General features: G+C 44.5%; 1 protein-coding gene across 38 annotated transcripts in view; it reads right to left on the bottom strand.

The window, feature by feature from the left end:
* Positions 1–4,048: 4,048 nt before the first annotated feature.
* Foxn3 (forkhead box N3) overlaps positions 4,049–23,456 on the bottom strand; it is a 381,706-nt gene continuing 362,298 nt past the window's right edge. For 37 of the 38 annotated variants that reach the window (XM_087553380.1, XM_087553407.1, XM_087553395.1 and 34 more), the window contains one exon: positions 4,049–10,681. In XM_087553380.1, the coding sequence (XP_087409506.1) occupies positions 10,135–10,681 (547 nt within the window). In that variant the 3' untranslated portion in view covers positions 4,049–10,134. 38 annotated transcript variants of the gene reach the window in all.

The following is a 23,456-nucleotide window of genomic DNA, read 5'->3' on the forward strand; positions in this document are numbered from 1 at the left end:
AAATTAATTGCATTGATCAAGGAAGTCTCAGAAATGCCCACCATAGACTTTGTTCTCTGGTTAAGTCTCATGAAGAACATTTTAATGAAAAAAGGGAAGCTGAGGAAGGAAAAATACAAAATATATGGTTCGAGTATTAAAGGAACACCCGCAAGTGAAATGGAGCTGAATCCTATGTTCAAGAATATTAAATTGAATTAAGGGAGTAATGACCTTGGGACAAGATCCCACCCAGTTAAGTAGCTCCAGGCAATTTAGTACAAACCTTTAATCCCAGGAGACAGGCATACAGATCTCTAAATTCAAGGTCAATCTACAGAGCAAGATCCAGGACAGCCAAGTTTAGCCAGTGAACAGTTAGAAAAGAGGAATATAGTGATAATGTAATGGAACAAGGGAGCCATGTTCCAGCTCCTGCAAGCAGCAGAACTCAGCAGCTTCAGCCATGTGTTTCTGGCTTTATATTCAAGAGGAGAAGGAGACTACTGCGACATTGATGCTGGCTAGCTGCAGCTAAGAAAGAGATCAGCATCACTGTGGTGAAATCTTCTGGGAAGTGTTTTTTGAGACCTGTGTTCCAGAGTCTAAAGTTGTACCTCATGCTTGGCTGGACTTGGTAGTGTGTAAGGGTCACTCAGGTGGTACTGATTTTGAAGGCATGGAGGGGTCATGAAGAACAACTGAAGCTGGGCACGGTAAGAGGCCATGGAAGGCCATTGGTGAAGGTGCAGTCTCAGTTGTAATTGATGGCCCAGGACTTAAGGGGTCATGCAAAGGAGTTGAAGCTTGGTACCATGAAGAGAGCTTGTGAGAGGCTACTGGCGAAACCTCGCTGCAATGGAAGACCCCAATGTATTGGAGATGCAGTTCCATGGGATGATCACCAAGAGCAGCTGAGGCAGTGGAGTGGATCAACCAGAGTGTTACAGAGGGCAGAGCTGGAGAAGTGAAGCCAGCCCTTTAGAGGATCGTGTGTGGATCCAAGACATTGAAACAAGCTGCCTCGGACACCCCAAAGATGTTAAAGATGCCAGAGCCACAGGCTATCTGCTGAGGAAAGCTGCTAACAGGGAGTGGAACCAGCTCAGGAGAAAGAAGTTTGTTGCAGTCAACAAAGATAAAAAAGGAGTTGAAGATCTGAAGACCACGTTGACATCAGACATGGAGATGACAGAATTTGAAGTTGACCCAGCTGGTTGCCTGTATTAATTCAGGGATTACAGTTAAGTGATTGGATGGATCTCAGAAGAGACTTTGAACTTTGGACTTTTAACATTGTTGATACTGCTATAGACTATGGGGACTTTGGAAGTTGGACTAAATGTACATTTTTATTATACTATGTTTAGGTATGGCCTCCATACCTAAACACTCATGTGTTTAAACAAACCTATGGAGGCCAGGGAGTGGAATGTGATGGTTTGCATATGCTTGGCCCAGGGAGTGGCACTATTAGAAGGTGTGGCCTTGTTGGAGAAAGTGTGTCACTGTGGGGGGTGGGCTTGGAGACCCTCCTTCTAGTTGCCTGAGGATGCTCAGTCTGTTCCTGGCTTCCTTCAGGTGAAGATGTAGAACTCAGGTCCTCCTCCACCATGCCTGCCTGGATGCTGTTGATGTTGCCATGCTCCTGCCTTGATGATAATGGACTGAACCTCTGAACCTGTAAGTCAGCCCCAATTAAATGTTGTCCTTTATAAAACTTGCATCGGTCATGGTGTCTGTTCACAGCAATAAAACCCTAACTAAGATAATTACCCAACATGGAAAATGACCCAATTCATCAGATTTGGCTCAGAGTGAATGGCTCCTGCTCTTCGTCCCAATAATGTTTCTCTTCAAACACTGACTCAACAATCTGGAGGACATACGGTGACTTTCCAGGTGATCCTGAAAAGCAAGACTCCAAGACTGTGCTGAACATGGTGGGGCATGCCTTTGATCCTAGCACTTCGAGGCAGAGGCAGGAGGACCTCTTTGAGTTTGAGGCCAGCCTGGTGTACAAAGTATATTCCAGGACAGACAGGGCTATACAGAGAAATCTTGTCTTAAAAAACAACCAAACCAAACAAACAATAAAAAAAAAAATACTGCGAGAGGGTCAAAAAGGACACTGAGGTGGCTACTTGGAGACGGGTACTGGGAGTTGTTCCCAATCCAGGACTATTACTTGGTCTGTGACCCAGTATAGGAGGTGAGAGATGAAGCTTGAGATTCCTAGGGGTCAGAGGTACCTTACAGGGGGTGGTTATTGAGGTTAGCCCTGCTTATTGTTGGTGAAGCCCAGGTTAAATAATAGAATGGGATCTCTCAGGGCTGGGGAGAGATCTCAGGGCTCAGGAGATGGCTTAGGATAAGAGACGTGCTGTGCAAGTCTGGAGAACCAAATTCACTACAAGACAAAACTATCATGAAAGGGACCAGAAAGAGGATCACTTTCTTTCTCAGAGATGGCTGACTCCTAGTCACCCGATTTGGGTGTGTGCTAGACTCAACTGCTGGAACTACCAGTCCCAGGATGGTGGCCGAGCCTTTCAGAGGTGAGACCTGGTGGAAGTTAATTAGGTCCTAAGGGGAGTCACGCTCAGCAGATATTAATGTGCTCCTCAGAGGACCTGTTATTTCCCTGGACAAGGGGTTGTTATGAAGAACAAATTTAGCCCTTAATTGCTCCCTTCCTGCCTGGCCACGTGAAGTGTCTCCCTCTCTCCCCAGCTGCATACACCTGGTTTTATTATAACAGAAGAGACTCCTAGGGTATGTATGTGTAGTAGGCTGGAATGGACACTTCAACAGTGGAGGTATGATCCCCAAAATGACTCTTGGGATGTCATCATCCAACAGGTAAGCAGACCCCAGAAATGCAACCTTATTTTAGTGTTTGGTAACTTCCAGACAAGACCAGTGGTCTTAACCACAGGTTCTATGGCTTGTGACAGGAGCCATGTGCTTGCCCTGCATGAGTGGCTTTGCAGGGCACTGAGAGGTTTCCCATTAGAATGCAGGCATGTTCCAAGATGGGTATGGCCTGCAGCTGAGACCCTAACACCAGACTGAAGCTGCACACACCTGATACTGTGGGTTCAGACACAGAATAGAATCTCTCGGGGCTGGGGAGATGGCTTAGGTGGTAAAAGGCGTGCTGTATACACCTGGAGACGAGTTCAGATTCCCAGTATCCACATTAAGTAGATAAAGAAAAGCAAGCACATGCTTCTAACCCCAGGCGGAAACAGGGATCCTAGAATGTGCAGGCACGCCAGCTTAGCTAATTGGTGAGCTTCAGCTTCAGGGACAGAGTCTGTCTCAAAAGGTAAAGTCTTCCAGAGGATCCAAGTTTGGTTTCCAGCACCTACACTGGGCAACTCACAACCTCCTGTAACTCCAACACCCAGGGGTCTGATGCTCCATTCTGGCCTCCACAGATACCTGGCACGCAAGCTCACAGACATCACACACACACACACACACACACACAGTAGGGAGTGGTTCTGATGTTTTGATCAGGAATCTGTGTGTGAACACTGACAGACCTGTTCCCAATGGTTCTTGATTGATCAATAAAAGATGCTAGTGTTCAATGACTGGGTGGGAGAGGTGGGACTTCCAGGTTCCCGCAGGCAGGCTAGACATAGGAGGGGGAAAGAAGACTTGCCATGCTTGAAGGGAGAGAGTCACCAGCCATTTGAGAACTCAGGTGAAATGGCCATTGGCCGCTTCCCCTATTGGGCCTGGGATAGCAGGCAGGAGATTAGAAACACAACTAAGTTGAGGACAGATTCAGAGGTGTTGAGCTGGGAGTGAAGGTAAGGGCACGTTAGCCATGGGAGGCTTAGAAGAGCCTGGCCATCGAGCTATAAAGCATATTAAAAATAAGCTAATGTGTGTTTCATCTGTGGATCCAAGGGAACCAGGGTGAGGTTGGTAATGCAGTCCCCCACTTAAAGCGGGCTAATAGACACTATACATGCTATACACCTACACACACACTCTACGGCTCAGTGCCTACCTGCACATGGAGATGTTGCTTACACAACACACAACACCTATCTTCAATTGATGCAACTCAGTCATTTTTATTGCAACTGGAAGACAATACATCACAGAAACTTTATGGTAGGTCTGGGGAAGTGTTATTTACAATAAATGATGAAGTAGTTTGTCTTTGGCAATATGATTACACATGAAGAACGCAAAATGCTGTATGGATCCCTCCCAAGCAACACCAAGTCCCTGGAGCTCGGCTGATGGAGTCATCGTCACACCGCTGCTTTAGGCTAATGCAAACGCCACCGAACATCACTTGCTTTCTCCTTTACGGTTCTCCCCTTCTGTTCATGATATTGGCAGTTTTGTACAGAAATACAGAAAAAAAATTGGCTTCTGAAGAAATTATTACTCTTGTAAATAAATTTGGCCATGTAGACCTGTTGGCCAGGAAAGGTCGGGTGACTCTAAGATTCAGCCACAAACCTTGTGGGCTTCTGCTTTATCATTGTGGTCTTGTTTGTTTTCTGTAAAATTAGAACAAAACTCAGAAGTGTTACAGAATCAGAGTAGTAAAAAAACAAAAAGTCTATGTAGCTGTTTCCCAGACGCACATTCTTCTTCCCTCCCCATGTGCACCATGGTAGGACAGGCAGTGAGAACAATGGCATGAGTCTGGCTGAGCCAGCTATGACCTTGGATGGCTGCAACACACATACTCTAGAAATGGAGACTGTGTCCGTAACTGAAAGTGTGCTGTTTCCTCTAAAACAGGAGAAGTGGGGGAAGTCAGGTATGAAAAGATAATACAATTTCTAGGTTTGACAGGATCACCATATCGAAGTCTTTTGAGAATCCAATATGGAGTATCATTTATTTGCAAAAGGGTGGAGAAGGCATGTTCTCTACTTTTGCAAATGAAACACAGTGGAGGAACACTGCTGTATAGATTCCAAATAATGAGTCTTGATTCCAATACTAACGAGACAGGAAGGGTACTTGTGAGCATCCCATAGCAAGTCAGAAATGGTCATTCCACAGCGGGCTCATTCCAGAGGCTCGACAGCGCGAGGCAGCACCGTAGACTAACATCCGTCTCGGCCGTGAAAAGGTGGATCGTTTTGAAAATGGTGTTTTCCTTCCTTAATTTTTGGTCAGCGAAGAAGCTAGCACTTGTTTGCTGAAGGGTAGAAGAGTGACCAAGTCACGCCCATTATTCATGATAAAGCAACCGAGTGGACGAGTCTGTGCTTAATTCAAGAATAGCCAGCAGGAGAGAGGACGCTGGGAGTTAGCCACCGTGGCTGGCGCGCTCTCAGAGGAGGAGGAGTTAACAGATGAATTCACGAAGGTGGGCAGGTCTATACAGAACACTGAATGCTGTGTGTAACTCCTCATGACATCCCAAGAAACAGGAACAACACACAATGTATATACTTTGATTTACACATTCCGTTACAAAGGGAAAAGAAGGAAAAGAAACAAAAACAAAAAAATAAAACAAGACACCATTACAATTCTGTAACTGTGTTAACTGCAATAGGGACCAAAGTCTAGAGTCTGACAGGTAACCAAAAAAAGGGTTTATCACTTAGGTTATATAGCAAAAGTGTTGATGTATATTATATATAGTAGTATAAATAATAAAAAAGTATTATTTAAATTAGATCACAGTGCTGCATCATGTGCCTAACAGTGTTTGATAGAGTACTGGTGGGCTGGGACCTACAACACAGAGAACTGAACTGTCAACAATGCAAAGTCACAACTAAGAGGGGACGTATGTTCCGATGTTTTCTTTTGGTGGCAAAAAAACGAAATAAAAAACCCTGCTGAAGATGAGAGAAAAGGACTTGTCTACAGGACACAGAAACCAATCTACACATCTGGGCAGCTGTGATCCACCAGAAAGAAATGAGTCCCAACCTGAATAGGATTTGCAAGGGGAAAAAGAAATCACATTGAATTTAGTCTAATCCCATATATGGGAAAACTTCCCATTCTGAGCACTTGTCCCTAACTCTGGCATCATGTCAGGACCCTCTCCCTTCCAGGGAGAGTCCAGAGGTTGGAGTGGCATCAATAAAACCCAAATTGGTGGCTTGGGGCGTTGTACATTGGCCTGCTGTGTTGGGCCTCTAGGCACCCAAACCACCCCTTCTCTTGCATGGGCCCCACTGGACGCAACAGTCCTTCTAGAAAGCCCCGTGTTGGAACTGCTATGAACAGGAAGCACTAGACATGCTAATGACTGTACAAGAAAAACCTGTTCTCGGGAAAGGGCACCAACCCATTCCCTCTTAAAAGGCTCAGCCCCAAGATGGAGACCTGCCCCAGTCATCCTGACCATGGTTTCCTCATGCCACAATCCACATGTGGGTTTGGTTCAGCGTTAGTTTCGGACAGCCAGCTTTACCAAAAGAACTCTTGAAGAACGAACATACTGACTGGAGATGCAGAGGGAAGTAGGAGCTTGGTGATGTGTTAGAAAGAAAATCTACGGTGCAGACCCTTTCCAAAAAGTACTAGAGAACGAGGAAAGACTGCCAGGAGCGGGATACAAAAATGTCGATGTATCACCTGAGAAAAGAAAGCGAGCCTCTCTCTTCTCTTAAATGTGTCCGAGGGCCGACAGCCAGTAGTTGTAATGTCGCGGTGCTGATGTGTCCCCAAAGCATCTGTAAATATTGCTATAGTTCCCCCTCCCCCTCCCCCCACCCCATGTGAGTACGTGAGATACTGGAATGACACATGAACCGCCACTTCTCCCCACAGGAGAAATGCAAGGAAAAAAAAAAGAAAACAGCAACAACACCGCATCCCTTTCACGATGCTCAGGCGATCTGTCCTTCTAATGGATACACAGGCTAGTTTGAAAGCTAAAAGAACACCTGACGTTTGGGAAGGAAGTCCAACACTAAAGTGAATTACACTTAAGCAAAATATTCTTTCACAAATAGGCTTGTGCTTAAATTCTCTACTGCTCTTGGGGGAGGGGGAAGAGAGGGCGCCTCCTGCCCCTTGGCTTGTTAAGGACATGGGCCGCCTCATTCGGCAGACTTCGCTACAAACAGCCACATACACATTGATGATTTTGTTTTCGCCTCAACAGTCAAAATACAGAGTTAAACACAATTGAGCCGTTGTTTTGGTTACGCACAATGAACGTGCCGCCCAAAACAGGAGGAAAATAGAAAAAAGTACCCTTACTAAAGTTTCCCCAACAAGTCTTCCAGAAAATTCCAACAAAGGTGCCAAGGGGAGGCTCGGGAAAATAACACTTACAAAGCTGCCCGATGAGGTATTTATGCAAACGGAGTGGTTCTGGGGTTCAGAACGCACTTGTATAAGATAGTTTTCCAGATCTCGGCGAGATCAGAAAAGTAAATCACACACACACTGCATCTTGTTATCTCTGAAAGAGGCCTCAGCCCCTTCTGAGAACAATGAACTGAGGGGAGACAGCCCGCGTGGGGTTTCCGTCGGAAGAAGTCCCCGCCAGAAACAGTGCTGAGTGCTCACCTTTACCCTCACGTCTGAGTTTGAACATCTTGGGGGTGGGGGCGGGAGTCTTTTGGACTTGGTAAAGGGGACAGTAGAAATCAATTTGTGGCTCAGGGTTCCAGAGCTGTGGATGGCTTGTAGGGTGTCAGAGGTTTGTGGAGAACACAACCTGTGCTCTCATCTGACCCTGAACCCCCATGCTGAGAGAGTCCAGGCTGAGGGCCATGTGAGGGTAAATCTAGCCTGCCCTAAAGTGGGAGCCCCCCCCACCCAAAGCTGCCCTCAGGTTAGGTAGGGGGAAACGCACCAGATAACCTTCTGGGTTGCCGAGGTTACCATGGTACCTGGTGCTGACACGTGGGCATAGCTTTAAAGGCCCACCACTGCCCTGTTTCAAGAGTTCAAGGTCACTTTAGTTTCCCCCATCTCCCAAACATCACACCCTGAGCCAGGGAAGTGTTTTTGCTTTTAAAAGTTCCCTCCATTTGGACAGGAGGCCATACTGTTTTAGGGATTTCTCTTAGACCTCAAGGAAAAACTTTTTTTTTTTTTTTTTTTTTTTTTTTTTTTGGCAAAGGTAACTGAAGTTTCTGGCTTCTGTGACGTGGTTTGGTTGTTACTCAGCTCTCACTATTTAGGTGGTCTTAGTCCCAAGGTGGTCACTGTGCTGAAGTGGCAGAGATGGCCAGCCCCCGTCTCGCTGCGACATCAGACCGTCGCTGTGGAAGGCTCAGGGCTGCTCCATCCAACCCCTCGATCACTTACTTCCTCCTACCCAAGTACCCATCTCTTACCCTCACCCAGTAAGGCCCATTAGCATGTTTCCCCTTCCTCTGGCGAATTTGCATAATTATTCACTGCCTTTTTCCTAGAACCAAATCACGGTAATGATTTTCCTCAAGTAAGCGTCCCACAACTCTCTTGATTCTATCGTACACACTAAGTTTGCCCTCGAATTATTGCGTCATGTTAAACACATACAGACAAAGGGAAGGACACACTCTTCAGTAGAGAATCAGAGGGGTCGGGGCTGAGTGTAGACAAGGCAGTATAGAGCTCAGCCACCCAAGCCCCTACCAGAGCATGAAGATAGTTGATATTGCAGAGTAAGCTCCCCATCAGTCAGAATTTGTCCCTGAAGAAGGTTAAACCTTAAACACCTGCTTCAAAAAACCAAACAAAATAATAACGACAACAAAAAAAGAAGAAAGAAAGAAAGAAAAAGGGGAAAAAAAAAGAAAGAAAAAGGGAGGAAAAAAAAAAGAACAAAGGGCCTCTAAGCTTAAGGGCTTAAAAATTAGAGGCATAGTCTTCTCTCTATTCTCTATATTTATATGAAAATAATTCATGCTTCATGCTAAATACATCATTTACCTTACAAGAACTTTGTTATTTTTGAATAAAAAAAAGTTTGTTTTTGTGATTTTTTTTTTCTTTTTCTTTTTTTTTCCTTTTTTCGTTTCTTCAAAGGAATCCATGCATTGTGGATCAGAAATTTCTGCTGGCTACACTGGCTGAATGTGAAAATCACTGGTCTTTTTTGTTGCAAAAATGAGTACTGATATTAATTTTTGAGGACAGTGCAGGAGTTGTATTGTTGCCATGTTTTTGTTTTTTGAGTCCACCAAACGTGCCTTTAACCTCAAGAAAAGACACCATAATACTAATGGCAGTTTCTGTAGCACCCCCCACCCCCAACTTGGATCAGATTATATAGAAGGAAAAAATCTGCACCATTTTCCTTTCTTAACAGCTACTGTCATTTCTTGGGCCCGATTGCTTTTCCTTGTGCAGTTAAGAGGGCACAGCGTGTTTTCTACATCACCTTAAGTCGTGTGTGTGTGTGTGTGTGTGTGTGTGTGTGTGTGTGTGTACACAGGACCAACCTTCAGGCTTATGGCTTTTGGAACGTCTTCTTGATTTAACATAGAGCAGAACTCAGTGGTTATCGATGGCTCTAACAATCCCTGCTTTCCCTTTCCAGTCACTGACACCTAATCCAGCTGAACAGTCTGGTGTCCAACCTGGGAGATGTTACCAGGCTCAAGGCTGGGAAGTGCAGAGGACGGGCAGGCAGGCCCCCGGCTTGCCACAGGGCAATGGCGATGGCGCTTCTGGTAAGGTGGGATGCCAGGGCCAGAGCCTGGGGATAATCTGTTTCTAGGGGACCTGGGCTCTTCAGTCTCTGCAAATGCTTCTCAGCCTCACTCCAAGCTCAACTGACTTGTTAAACCTAAGGGTTGGGCTGAGCGGTGGTGATTGCGTGCCTCGTTCCTGTGGCATTGACACGAACATCCCTGTGGGTTTAAGCACAGGTCTGACAGGCTGCAGGAAGCAATGGTTAATTTTGGCTTTTTGTTTTTCGGTTTTTGTGTTCAGATAAAGAAAAGCTTTTGTAAAACGGCTGAGTGTCGATATGAGTTTCTATGGCTTCAATCTCCTTTAAACAGAAAATTCTTAAGGGTCCAAAAACAAAGGAGTGGGGGGCAAATTAAAAAAAAAAAAGGAAAGAAAGTAAAGAAAACCAAACCAACAAAAGGAAAAAAGAAAAAGAAAAAAATTGCTGATATTGCCACAAATCATTAGAAATCTCCTGACATGCTGAAACCAAATGGCCGTAAGTTCAAAACAAATCAGAGACTTGTTTCAATTTTTTGCGGTTTCCTTTTGTTCTTTCTGCCCCTTGGCCGTCCGATTGGTGATGTTGTTCAAACAGGACCGAATCCCTGCCAAGTGCAGGAGCGAACCGGCCGCCTCCTTCATCTCCTCATCGTCGCTCTCGGGCGGCTTCTCCGTGCGTCTCTTTTTGAGGGGCAGTGTGTCGCTGGGGACTTTCCTGGCCTTGGCCAAGTGCTGGCGCTTCCTGTGCTGGGATGCGTATCCGCTGTCCCCCAGGGCGTCCTTGCCCTCCTTCTGGCTGGGTTTCCTGTCGTCCTCCTCTGGTTCGCTGTGGCTCTCATGGCTCTGGAAGCTTCCCTCACTGCCCTCCTGGCTCCCCTTCGTGGCAAACTCGTAGTGGTCGTCGGCTGAGGAGGAGGAGGAGGAGATGGAGTCGCTGGTGGGAGAGGTGCTCCGGGCATTGGAGGACTTGGCACTACTGTAGTTGTGGTCCTCCTTGGGGTCCCCACTGACCACTGGGGAGCCACATGGCGGCTCGCTCTCAGTCCGCACCCGGCAACTGGTGATGCTATTCCTGCAGACGGAGAGGGAACAACAAATTACATCTCTGGTGAAGGCATGGGCATCTGGGCTCCTGCAAACCCTGCCAGATTCCAAGATACGGGTAACAGGTGCGTGAAGTTTGCAGATGGGCCCCGCCCCTCACTCTCTACCTTTCCTGGTTGCCCCGCTCCCCACTGCCAATGACACTGTCACTTAACCTGTGTGCACACACCAGCTCCAGCACTGTGGAGCCACTGCCGGCAGATGCTAGCTGGGCCCCTTGGAGACAAAGGCATAGTCTCTTCTGGAAATTACACTTATCAGAAAGCTAAATACAACATGTGGCAAAGAACCTACCTTCCGACGACAGTCATCCACTCAATCTGCCAATTGCTGTGCATGTAAGAGAGGGGTGGGGTGTCCCTTCAGAGAGGACCAGGGGAGCAGCTAACGAAACAGAAGTTAAGGCGGATCATGGAAGTGAGAGGGTGGTAAGTTACTGATTCTTGAGCGCCTCACAAACATGCCCAATAGAGCCCATAATCGTGTTTAACTCGTTACATGAATGAGGAGTTAGTGCTAAGACGCGGCTTCCTAAAGCCACAGAGTAAGATGAAATTGAAATATAAGCCCTCAGCCCCACCACCTGGACCAGCTCTCTCCTGCAATTCCCTATCACGTGGCTCCTTGCTGGACTGCAGGTCAGCTCTCCCTAAAGCCCTGGATGGCCTTTTGTGCTGTTTTTGTGTATCTTTATGTCTTAGGGCGAGTGACTGTGCTCACTTCATTGCCTTCCTGACGTCGTAGCTTGGCACAGAGCAGATGCTCAGGGTAGGTGGAAGCCGGCAGGAGGCAAGGGTTACTTATAGCCAAAGGGAGAAGAGGACCTGGGGTGGGGGCAGGAAGTATTTTGGCAAGAATGGCATGATGATACGAAATGGTGATGGTGCGCCAGGCTGGCTGGGAGGTCGTCCTCTGGTTGCTTGCTGTCTTTTCCTAACTCTCCTTTCCCACCATGAGGTCCCTGTCATTTCCCACTGCCACCGTGTACATCGCCTGAAGAGCTTCCTTCTCGTTCGTGAGAAGGATGAGGGATCCAGCATGAAGACAAAATTAAGTTCTAGGATATGAACCCATCATGGTCTGCTTCAGGATGCAGCCCTGAGCCTTAGAGTCTGCCCTCCACACCCTTGCCCTATAGACTTCCCTCCATGGCTGTGTACTGGGTGCATAAACATGGCTGGCACACGGATAAACCTGAGTTTATAGCCAGCTCTCACCAGTTATCAAGAGCAGATCAGGGAGGGCGGCAATGGGGGGAGGATGGGGAGGGGAACACCCATAACGAAGGGGAGGGGGAGGGATTAGGGGGATGTTTGCCTGGAAACTGGGAAAGGGAATAACACTCGAAATGTATATAAGAAATACTCAAGTTAATAAAAATTAAAAAAAAAAGAATTCAATGAAAATAAAAACGCAGCATACCCAAACTTATGGGACACAAAGAAAACAGTGCTAAGAGGAAAATTCATAGCACTAGTGCCCTTGTAAAGAAACTGGGGAGATCCTATGCTAACAACTTAACAGCACACTTGAAAGCCCTAGAACAAAAAGAAGTGAACATAGCCAAACGGAGTAGCAGGAAAGAGTTAAACAGGAGGGGCGATGGGATGGTCTTGTGCTGGGGAGACCAGAAATGTAAATAAATAAAATAATCAATAAAAAATGTTATAACAGCTAACAAAACAAAACAAAACAAAAAGAGCAGATCAAACCCTATGTCCCACCTGTGCTTTTCCAGATCATTTTGTGTTGAGCACAGATACTATGAAATAAAAAACAAACTTCTACTAAAGTATGAAACAGTTTCCTAGGGAACCCAGATACATTCGGATGAGTGAACTGGGTCATTATTGGGTTTTAATAAATCAATTTCCTTATGAACCCTTATTTTAAAAAATTCATTGTGTGTGGGTACACATGTGGAGGTCAGAGGGCAACTTTATAGAGTCCTTCTGTCCTTTTCCTTTTGTATGGGTCACGCGGATCACTCAGGTTGTCAGGCCGGTTGAGTATCTCCTGGACTCAAATCCTTATGTTTTATAATAACCCAGACCTGAGACCACTTCAGTAGCATAGGTCAGCAGATTGTGGCCCTTTGCTGAGCAAACACCAGGAGTGAGAAAGCCATATGGGGCAGGAAGCAGGACAAGGGCCTAACTTGCTGTCTAGTAGGTCTGGCTGAGGGGCGGTGCTCCTTGAGTCTTTCTCTCAATTTTTTTTTTCCCCCTGGAGCTGAGGACTGAACCCAGCGCCTTGCGCTTACTAGGCAAGTGCTCTACCACTGAGCTAAATCCTCAACCCTCTCTCAATGAAAACGTTGAGGGTGGATGGAAGGAAGCCATGAGAGTGACTTCAAGCCTGATAACTTAATGCTTTAAGTAGATACCTCTCTGGAGAACCCATGTAGATGGGGGAGGGGGCAGAAAAGTGGGGTTTCCTATGGTCCTGGATTCTGTGCTACGGAGGGAGGACCCAGAGCCTTCCTTTGACATTATTCCACACCTGGCTTGGAACACCACCCAGCTCAGCCTTCTATGGGTAAACAGATTTGCAGAGAGCCCGAGACCCTTCCCACAGTGGAGTACTAGTATTAGTACTTCTGCCTGGAGTCCCAAGAAGAATGTGCTCCGTGCAGACAGAACCAGCACAAACAGAACCAGGACTTTCTGGCTGAAGACAGGCGCACTGACGCTCCTTTAGGCTGTGGGAACTGGAACACAGCCGGATCTCATTCTTACTTAATGAAATTAGCTTTCTCTGAGATTTCAGCACGGATTCATAATCCATAAATTACACACCAAACTCTGCAGGGAATGACGAGCCCCTTCAATTATTAATAACTTGGCGCCATGTGACTCACACTGGTGTGGGCCAGCCTCACGGAGCTGGTGACCAATGCTCCTGTCATAGGGGTTGTCATTACAGGACACCAAATGCTTAAAAGAAACCAGCCATCCTGAACATGTTGGAAGGTGCTTTTCTAATGACAGTCTCCTCCTCGAAACCAAAAACCCAAACCATTCATCGAATTCGCATGTGGCACAGTGGAAATGCCTGCAGTTTCTCTGCATCGGCTGAATTTAGAAGTCATGATCTTCACAGTGATCACAGATTAGCATAAATGAAAGCCACCTGATTTTACCAGGCCCCTAGGAGTTCAAACCATAGGCCAACGAAGCCACACACTCTGAATCGTAAACCCGTTGTTCATTCTCTTGTCAACTATATGGGAAATAAAGGAAGTGAGGCCTAGCAGTGATTCAAGTCAAAAAACTATCACCATTTGTAACTCAGAAGCTGAGGTGCAGGATACACTAATTACTGCTTTTCCCCACAGTGAATTACTTGTTCCTTCCTACTTAAATGGCACAGGTTAGCTGGTACCTGTGAGTTCTCTGTGGAACCCACTGGCTGTCCTTTGGAAGAGGCATTGGCTGACCCCTTGCCAATGGGATAGGTAGACAGAATTAGCACGGGACCATGGGAGCAGGGGAGCTGAGGCAGCGCAATTCTTTTCTACAAGGGACCACGACAAGAGAGTTAGGGCCAAGCTAGAGGCCTGAGCTTCCGACCAGGTGGCCAGGGAGACACAGGGAGAAGAGGTTTCTCTGGTTGTGACACAGAAAGTGTTAGATCCTGTGCAGCTACAGATTTTAGGCATCCTGAGTTCACTAGATACTAATGGGAGGGCTGGCAAACCCGCGCTTCTTATGCAACCCTGACAGCCTGAGTGCGATCCTGGGAACCCTAGTGGAACCGGAGAATCAGAGCTGTCCTCTGGATGGGCACCAAACACATGCACAGGCATCATCACACACCTTCACAGTAATAATACAAAACAAAACAAAGGCGCGCGCGCGCGCACACACACACACACACACACACACACACACACACACACACACCCTTCCTGAACTCGACATACAAATGAATAATTTTAAAATGAAGGTGAACAATGGGTCCATCAGGCAGCCAGGAGTTCTCTGGAACAAATGCCTAGCTCAGGACTGGGACAAGAGCTCAGCCTGATGGAGGAAGGGAAGAGCCCAGCCTGATGGAGGAGGAAAGGAAGCAGGGATGGGAAACTGATGTTGTCAGCTTCATGGGTTTTATGGTCGTTCCAAGGGAGTTAAAATGGACATCGTCCCCCAAGGCTTCCAGAGGTTTGGAAAGCAAATCTTCTCTGGAAGAACACACTTCAAATCCAACCACAGAGAATTCCGACTAATTAGCGTACACAGAACCCAGGCTCATCATTTTAAAAACCATTAAGCGCAAGGGAGATACACTATTATAAGCTGGAGAGGGACCAGAGAAACAGCCAGAGAAGCCTAACTACTAAGGCTGCACATGCAGAGACAACTTGACCCAGAGCATGCGGTCAGGATAGAAACAAACAAAAGAAGAGCCACAGGAGGTAGCCAGTCCTGTAACTCTGGTGCTCAGGAGGCTGAGGCACAAGGGTAGTAAGCTCCAGGCCAGCCTGGGCTATACCACAAGACCCTCTCTCAAGGACTGAAAAATAAGTTATATACCCAGAACGGGGTAACCATAACAGAGTGTGGGTAGGAGATGAGGATGCCGAGGGAGGGGCTGGACTGAGCAGAGAAACTGGGCTTTGGTGCTGAGGAGGTGGCCAGGTCCTCAGAGCCTGTTTAGCGCCTACGTAAGAGCTGGGAGCTGTGGACATGGGAGGATCCCTGGGGCTTCGGTAGCCAGGCATCTAGCCCAACCCATTCAAAATACCTGCCTATAGTCCGAGCTCTTGGGTGGATGAAGAGAGATTAGAATTCAAGGTCATCCTTACCTATATAGGGGTCTCAAGGTCAACCTCTGCTATAGGAGACTATGTCTCAAAACAAACAAACCAAAACCCAAATACAAGAAAAATTTACATAAATTGGGCTGGACTTTTAGGGTAAGAAAGCACAGAAGATGTAACATTGGATTTAATGGCTGAGAATTTTCTAGGTCAGAAGAAAAGTACCCATTTATAGATTTAAAAAGCCAATAAATGCTATCAGGATAAACAATGAAACCCACGCCTACTCATCATGATCAAATCAAAAAGGTTAAGCCAAGAAATAAGGTCACAGGAAACCCAAAGAACTCAACCAACCAATCAACACAAAATAACCAACTGACCCAAACCACAAAGGACAGTTAAGCAGGAGGGGAAACCTACAGTTCCAGCTACAGAATGAGGCAGGATGATGGCTGGCCATCTCAAGACTCAAGAATTGGGCAATGAAAAGAGGTAGACGTTGTAGGAAGGACACACCATTGGGTTCAGAGATGCGTAGCTGACCAGAGGAAAGGCGGCAAACAGGAGTGTACAACATTCTCAAGATGAAAGAAAAAAACACTGGCAGCTTAGACCTTCACAGCAAGAACAGACCCAAGCTCAAGGCTTTCACTACAGACAGTCCCTCACTAAAGGAACTTCTTAAGGATGTTTCTGAGAAACGTGAACATGACCTCAAAAGGAAGGCCTGGTTTTTAGGAAGAATCCATTAGCAAGGAAGAAAGCAAATGGTGGCTGAATAATGGTGAGATCAAAAACAGAAGCAAAGCAGAAGTCAAGAATTTGGGCAAATTAGCACACCAACTGGGAGATATAAAGTAAAAACATTTAAAAAGTTTGGTACTGACCAAGTATTTTACGGTATTTATGTCAAAAGTTCTAGGACTGACAATAAAAGAGAAATGTGATAAGTAACTTCCAACCCACAAACGGGGGGGGGGGGAAGAAAAGTGGGGTGTTCTCATCTTTTGGGGATAAACACAAGTTTTTGCAAACTTAGCCAAATGTGAACCCAAATATGTTGATAAAATGGGTCAAAAACATAAAACAAAATAAAAAACAAACAAAAAACCCCTTTAGCGGGAAAGGTAGACAATGGTAGTATGGATTTAAAACATGCTGTTAATCAGGGAGGACTTAAAGCTAAAGGACAAAGAAAGGGCAAGAATGTGAAGGGCTGGATCCTGCTGCTGCAGCCACAGGAAATAAAGCCACAGGTTTTAAGGCAAATGCCATTATAACAGCACTCGTAATCTATAAGTCTTCTGTTGGCCAGGGAGATGAAGCAGTTCTTAATATGAGTACTTCCAATTCAACTGCTTCAAAACACTCCTCCTCCAGCCCTGGTGCTGGAGGAAGAATAACCAAACCCCACTGTATGATGGGGAGACTTTGACACATCACTCTCAGCACCAACCAGGCTTCTCATATGAAAGACGCATGTGTGTGTGCGCACCACACACACACACACACACACACACATACACACACACACACACACACACACACACACACACACACACACAAGGTTATTATATAGATAGGGTCAGCACATACACAAACAAGTGAACAATGGAAAAGACACTTTTTAAAAATATTAAAGCACACGTAGAGCACTTAAAAGCTGATTTGTACTAAACTATCTACTGGCTACCTCTGCGTGACCACATGGACTAGGGCTTTCAGACTCGGCTTCCCAAGAAGTCTTACATCAGTGTGCACTCTGGTTCATGGGGAATGCTGAAGTGAAACTGAAAAGTAAGAAGCTACTACTCCTTTTTTGTTTTGGAAAGACACACACACACACACACACACACACACACACACACACACACACACACACACCCCTAAAAGTATCTACAAGTCACAGAAGGCCTCAAAGTGGAAAGTAGAAAGCACTGAAGACTGTGGGATGCAGCAAGGCTATTGTTTGTGGGAAACGAGAATGTTAAATTTCACAGAGAAAAGGGCTTTAGAAAGGGCTTCATCTACAAAAGAAAAACAGAAGGGAAAAGAAAGGGGAACAGCAAGAGTCAATGAAGGGCTGGAGAGATGACTCAGTGGATAGGAGCTCAGGCTGCTCTGCCAGAAAACCCAGGTTCCATTCCCAGCACCCAGGCAGTGGCTCACAATGTCTGTAGCTTCAGCTCCAGGGGATGTGATGCCCTCTTCTGCTCTTTGTGGGTACCACATTCACGGGATCCACATATATACACACAGGCAGATAAACAAAAATATGTATCCTTTTTTATGTACTTGAATAAGGCTTTTTATCTTTTATTGGTTTTGAAATTCACATTTTAAATGTTATCCCCTTTCCTCGTTTCCCCTCTAGAAATGTTCTATCCCAACCCTCCTCCCCTTGCTTCTATGAGGGTGCTCCCTTAAGCATTCACCCACTCCATCTAACCTCCCTGCCCTGACATTATACAAGCCTGGGGAATCCAGCATTTGCAGACCAAGGGCTTCTCTTCCCAATGATGCCCAACAAGGCCATCATCTGCTACATATGCAGCTGGAGCCATAGGTCCATCTCAGTGTACTCTTGGGATGGTGGTTTAGTCCCTGGGAGCTCTGGGGTGTCTGGTTGGTTGATATTGTTGTTTTCCTTATGGTGTTGCAAATCCCTTCAGCTACTTCAGACATTTCTCTAACTCCTCCATTGGGGACCTCATTCTAAATTCAAAGATTGGCTATGAGCACCTGTCTCTGTATTTGTCATGCTCTGGCAGAGCCTCTTAGGAGACAGCTATATCAGGCTCCTATCAGCATGTACTTCTTGGTATCAACAATATTCTGTGTTTGGTGTCTGTATATGGGATGCCCAAGTGGGGCAGTCTCTGCTCCACACTTTGTCTCCACATTTCCTCCTGTGAGGATTTTGTTCCCCCTTCTAAGAAGGTCTAAAGCATCCACACTTTGGTCTTCCTTCTTCTTGAGGTTCATGTGGTTTGTGGATTGTATCTGCTTATCATTAAGTGCAAACCATGTGTTCTCTTGTGACTGGGTTACCTCACTCAGGATATTTTCTAGTTCCAGTCATCTGCCTAAGAATTTCATGAAGTCATTGTTTTTGATGGCTGAGTAATACTCCATTGTGTAGATGTACCACATTTTCTGTATCCATTCCTCTGTTGAAGGGCATCTGGGTTCTTTCCAGCTTCTGCCTGTTATAAATAAGGCTGCTATGAACATAGTGGAGCACGTGTCCTTGTTATATGTTGGGGCATCTTTTGGGTATATGCCCAAGAGAGGTATAGCTGGGTCTTCAGGTAGTGCAATGTCCAATTTTCTGAGGAACCTCCAGACTGATTTCCAGTGTTACCAGCTTGTAAAACCACCACCAACAATGGAGGAGTGTTCCACTTTCTCCACATCCTCGCCATCATCTTCTGTCACCTGAGTTTTTGATCTTAGCCATTCTGACTGGTATGAGCTGGAATCTCAGAGTTGTTTTGATTTGCATTTCCCTGATGACTAAGGATGATGAAAATTTCTTTAGGTGCTTCTCATCTATTCGATATTCCTCAGCTAAGAATTCTCTGTTAAGCTCTATATCCCATTTTTAATAGGGTTATTTGATTCTCTGGAGTTTAACTTCTTAAGTTCTTTATATATTTTGGATATAAGCCCTCTATCAGATGTAGGATTAGTAAAGATCTTTTCCCAATCTGTTGGTTGCCGTTTTGTCCTAACCACAGTGTCTTTTGCCTTACAGAAGCTTTGCAGTTTTATGAGGTCCCATTTGTCGATTCTTGGTCTTAGAGCCATTGGTGTTCTGTTCAGAAAAATGTCCCCAGTGCCCGTGTGTTGGAGGCTCTTCCCCACTTACGCTTCTATTAGTTTGAGTGTATCTATCTGGTTTGATGTGGAGGTCCTTGATACACTTGGACTTGAGCTTTGTACAAGGAGATAAGAATGAATCAATTTGCATTCTTCTCCATGCTGACCTCCAGGTGAACCAGCACCATTTGTTGGAAATGCTATCTTTTTTCCATTGGATGCTTTTAGTTCCTCTGTCAAAGATCAAGTGACCCTAGGTGTGTGGATTCATTTCTGAGTCTTCAATTCTAACCCATTGATCTACCTGCCTGTCTCTGTGCCAATATCATACAGTTTTTAATCACTATTGCTTTGTAATACAGCTGAAGGTTAGGGACAGTGATTCCCCCAGAAGTTCTTTTATTGTTGAGAATAGTTTTTGCTATCCTGGGTTTTTGTTATTCCAAATAAATTTGCAAATAATTCTTTCTAACTCTATGAAGAATTGAGTTGGAATTTTGATGGGGATTGCATTGAATCTGTAGATTGCTTTTGGCAAAATGGCCATCTTTATTATATTAATCCTGCCAATCCATGAGCATGGGAGATCTTTCCAACTTCTAAGATCTTCAATTTCTTTCTTCAGAGACTTGAAGTTCTTGTTATACAGATCTTTCACTTGCTTGGATAGAGTCACCTGAGGTATTTTATGTTATTTGGGACTATTGTGAAGGGTGTCGTTTCCCTAATTTCTTTCTCAGCCTGTTTATCCTTTGATTAGAGAAAGGCTACTGATTTGTTTGAGTTAATTTTATACCCAGCCACTTTGCTGAAGTTGTTTATCAGGCTTAGGAGTTCTCTGGTATAACTTATGGGGTGTCTCAAGTATACTATCCTATCGTCTGCAATAGTGATATTTGACTTCTTTTCCAATTTGTATACCTTTGACCTCTTTTTGTTGTCTAATTTCTCTGGCTAGGACTTCAAGTACCAGGTTGAAGAGGTAGGAGAGAGTGGGCAGCCTTGTCTAGTCCCTGATTTTAGTGGGATTGCTTTAAGTTTCTCTCCATTTAGCTTGATGTTGGCTACTAGTTTGCTGTATATTGCTTTTACTATGTTTAGGTTTGGCCTTGAATCAACAATCTTTCCAAGACTTTTATCTTGAAGGTGTGTTGAATTTTGTCAAATGCTTTCTCAGCATCTAATGAGATGATCATGTGGTTTTTGTTCTTTGAGTTTGTTTATATAGTGGATTATGTTGATGGAATTCTATATATTGAACCATCCCTGCATCCCTGGGATGAAGCCTAGTTGATTGTGATGGATGATTGTGTTGATGTGTTCTTTGATTTGGTTTGTGAGAATTTTATTGAGTATTTTTGTGTTGATATTCATAAGGGAAATTAGTCTGACGTTCTCTTTCTTTGGGTCTTTATGTGGTTTAGGTATAAGCATAATTGTGGCTTCACAGAAGGAACTGGGTAGAGTTCCTTCTGTTTCTATTTTTGTGGAATAATTTGGAGAATACTAGTATTAGGTCTTCTATGAAGGTCTGCATTAAACCCATCTGGTCCTGGGCTATTTTTGGTTGGGAGACTTTTTAATGACTGCTTCTATTTCTTTAGGAGTTATGGGGTTGTTTAGATGGTTTATCTGATCCTGATTTAACTTTGGTACCTGATACCTGTCTAGAAAATTGTCCATTTCATCCAGATTTTCCAGTTTTGTTGAGTATAGATTTTTGTAGTAGGATCTGATGAACCAGCTCCTGGTTTTGTTGACTCTTTGTATAGTTCTTTGTTTCTACTTGGTTGATTTCATCCCTGAGTTTGACTATTTCCTGCCTTCTACTCCTCTTGGGCGTATTTGCTTCTTTTTGTTCTAGAGCTTTCAAGTGTGCTGTCAAGCTGCTAGTGTATGCGCTCTCCAGTTTCTTTTTGGATGCACTCAAGAGCTATGAGTTCTTCTCTTAGCACAGCTTTCATTGTGTCCCATAAGCTTGGGTATGTTGTGCCTTCATTTTCATTAAATTCTAAAAGGTCTTTAATTTCTTTCTTTCTTCCTCGACAAAGTTGTCATTGAGTAGAGCATTGTTCAGCTTCCATGAGTATGTGGGCTTTCTGTTGTTTTTGTTGTTATTGAAGACCAGCCTTAGTCCATAGTGATCTGAGAGCATGCATGGGATCATTTCTATTGTCCTGTATCTCTGTTGAGGTCTGTTTTGTGACCAATTATATGGTCAATTTTGGAGAAGGTACCATGAGGGGCTGAGAAGAAGGTATATTCTTTTGTTTTAGGAGTGAAATGTTCTATAGATATCTGTTAAATCCATTTGGTTCATAACTTCTGTTAGTTTCACTGTGTCTGTTCAGTTTCTGTTTCCATGACCTGTCCATTGATGAGAATGGGGTGTTGAAATCTCCTACTATTATTGTGTGAGGCACAATGTATGCTTTGAGCTTTAGTAAGGTTTCTTTTATGAATGTAGGTGCCCTTGCATTTGGAGCATAAATATTCAGGACTGAGAGTTCATCTTGGTTGATTTTTTTCCTTTGATAAATATGAAGTGTCCTACCTTATCTTTTTTGATGACTCTTGGTTGAAAGACGATTTTATTCAATATTAGAATGGCTACTCCAGCTTGTTTCTTGAGACCATTTGCTTGGAAAATTGTTTTCCAGTCTTTTACTCTAAGGTAATGTCTGTTTTTGTCACTGAGGTGTGTTTCCTGTATTCAGCAAAATGCAGGGTCCTCTTTACGTATCCAGTCTGTTAGTCTATATCTTTTTATTGGGGACTTGAGTCCATTGATGTTAAGAGATATTAAGGAATAGTGATTGTTGTTTCCTTTTATTTTTGTTGCTAGAGGTGGAATTATGTTTACGTGGCTCTCTTCTTTTGGTTTTGTTGCATGGAGATTACTTTCTTGCTTTTCCTAGGGTGTAGTTTCCCTCCTTGTGTTGGAGCTTTCCAGCTATTATCCTTTGTAGGGCTGGATTTGTAAAAAGATATTGGGTAATTTTGGTTTTGTTGTGGAATATCTTGGTTTCTCCATCTATGTTAATTGAGACTTTTGCTGGATATAGTAGCCTGGGCTGGCATTTGTGTTCTTAGGATCTGTATGACATCTGCCCAGGATCTTCTAGCTTTCAGAGTCTCTGTTGAGAAGTCTGGTATAATTCTGATAGGTCTGACTTTACATGTTACTTGGCCATTTTCCCTTACTGTGTTTAATATTCTTTGTTTAGTGCGTTTGTTGTTTTGACTATTATGTGATGGGAGTAATTTCTTTTCTGGTTCAATCTATTTAGAGTTCTCTAGGCTTCTTATATGTTTATTGGCATCTCTATCCTTAGGTTAGGGAAGTTTTCTTCTATAATTTTGTTGAAGATATTTACTGGCCCTTTAAGTTAGGTATCAATATTCTCTTGTATTCTTACTATCCTTAGGTTTGATCTTCTCGTTGTGTCCTGGATTTCCTGGATGTTTTGGGTTAGGACCCTTTTGTGTTTTGCATTTTCTTTGACTGTTTTGTCAGTGTTTTCTATGGTATCTTCTGCCCTTGAGATTCTCTCTTCTATCTCTGGTATTCTGTTGGTGATGCTTGCATCTATGACTCCTGATGTCTTCCCTAGGTTTTGTATCTCCAGGTTTGTCTCCCTTTGTGCTTTCTTTATTGTTTCTATTTCCATTTTTAGATCCTGGATGGTTTTGTTCAATTCTTTCATCTGTTTGGTTGTGTTTTCCTGTAATTCTTTAAGGGATTTTTGTGTTTCCTCTTTAAGGGTTTCTACTTGTTTACCGTGTTTTCCTATATTTCTTTAAAAAAGTTATTTATGTCCTTCCTAACGTCCTCTATCATCATCATCATGAGGTGTGATTTTTAAATCAGCATCTTGCCTTTCTGGTATGTTGGGGTATCCAGGACTTCCTGTAGTTGGAGAACTGGGTTCTGAAGATGCCAGGTGGCCTTGGTTTCTGTTGCTTAGGTTCTTGCACTTGCCTCTCACCATCCGGTTATCTCTGGTGTTAGCAGGTCTTGCTGTCTCTGACAGTGGCTTCAATCTCCTGTAAGTTTGTGCGTCAGTACTCCTGGGAGACCAGCTCTCTCCTAGTGGGATCTGGACAGAGAGCTGTGGCACAGGGTCAGCTCTGGGCACAGACGGAAACCAGAAGG

This window comes from Rattus norvegicus, chromosome 6, assembly GCF_021556685.1.
Source record: "Rattus norvegicus strain SHRSP/BbbUtx chromosome 6, alternate assembly SHRSP_T2T, whole genome shotgun sequence".
In the NCBI taxonomy this organism is placed as follows: domain Eukaryota; kingdom Metazoa; phylum Chordata; class Mammalia; order Rodentia; family Muridae; genus Rattus; species Rattus norvegicus.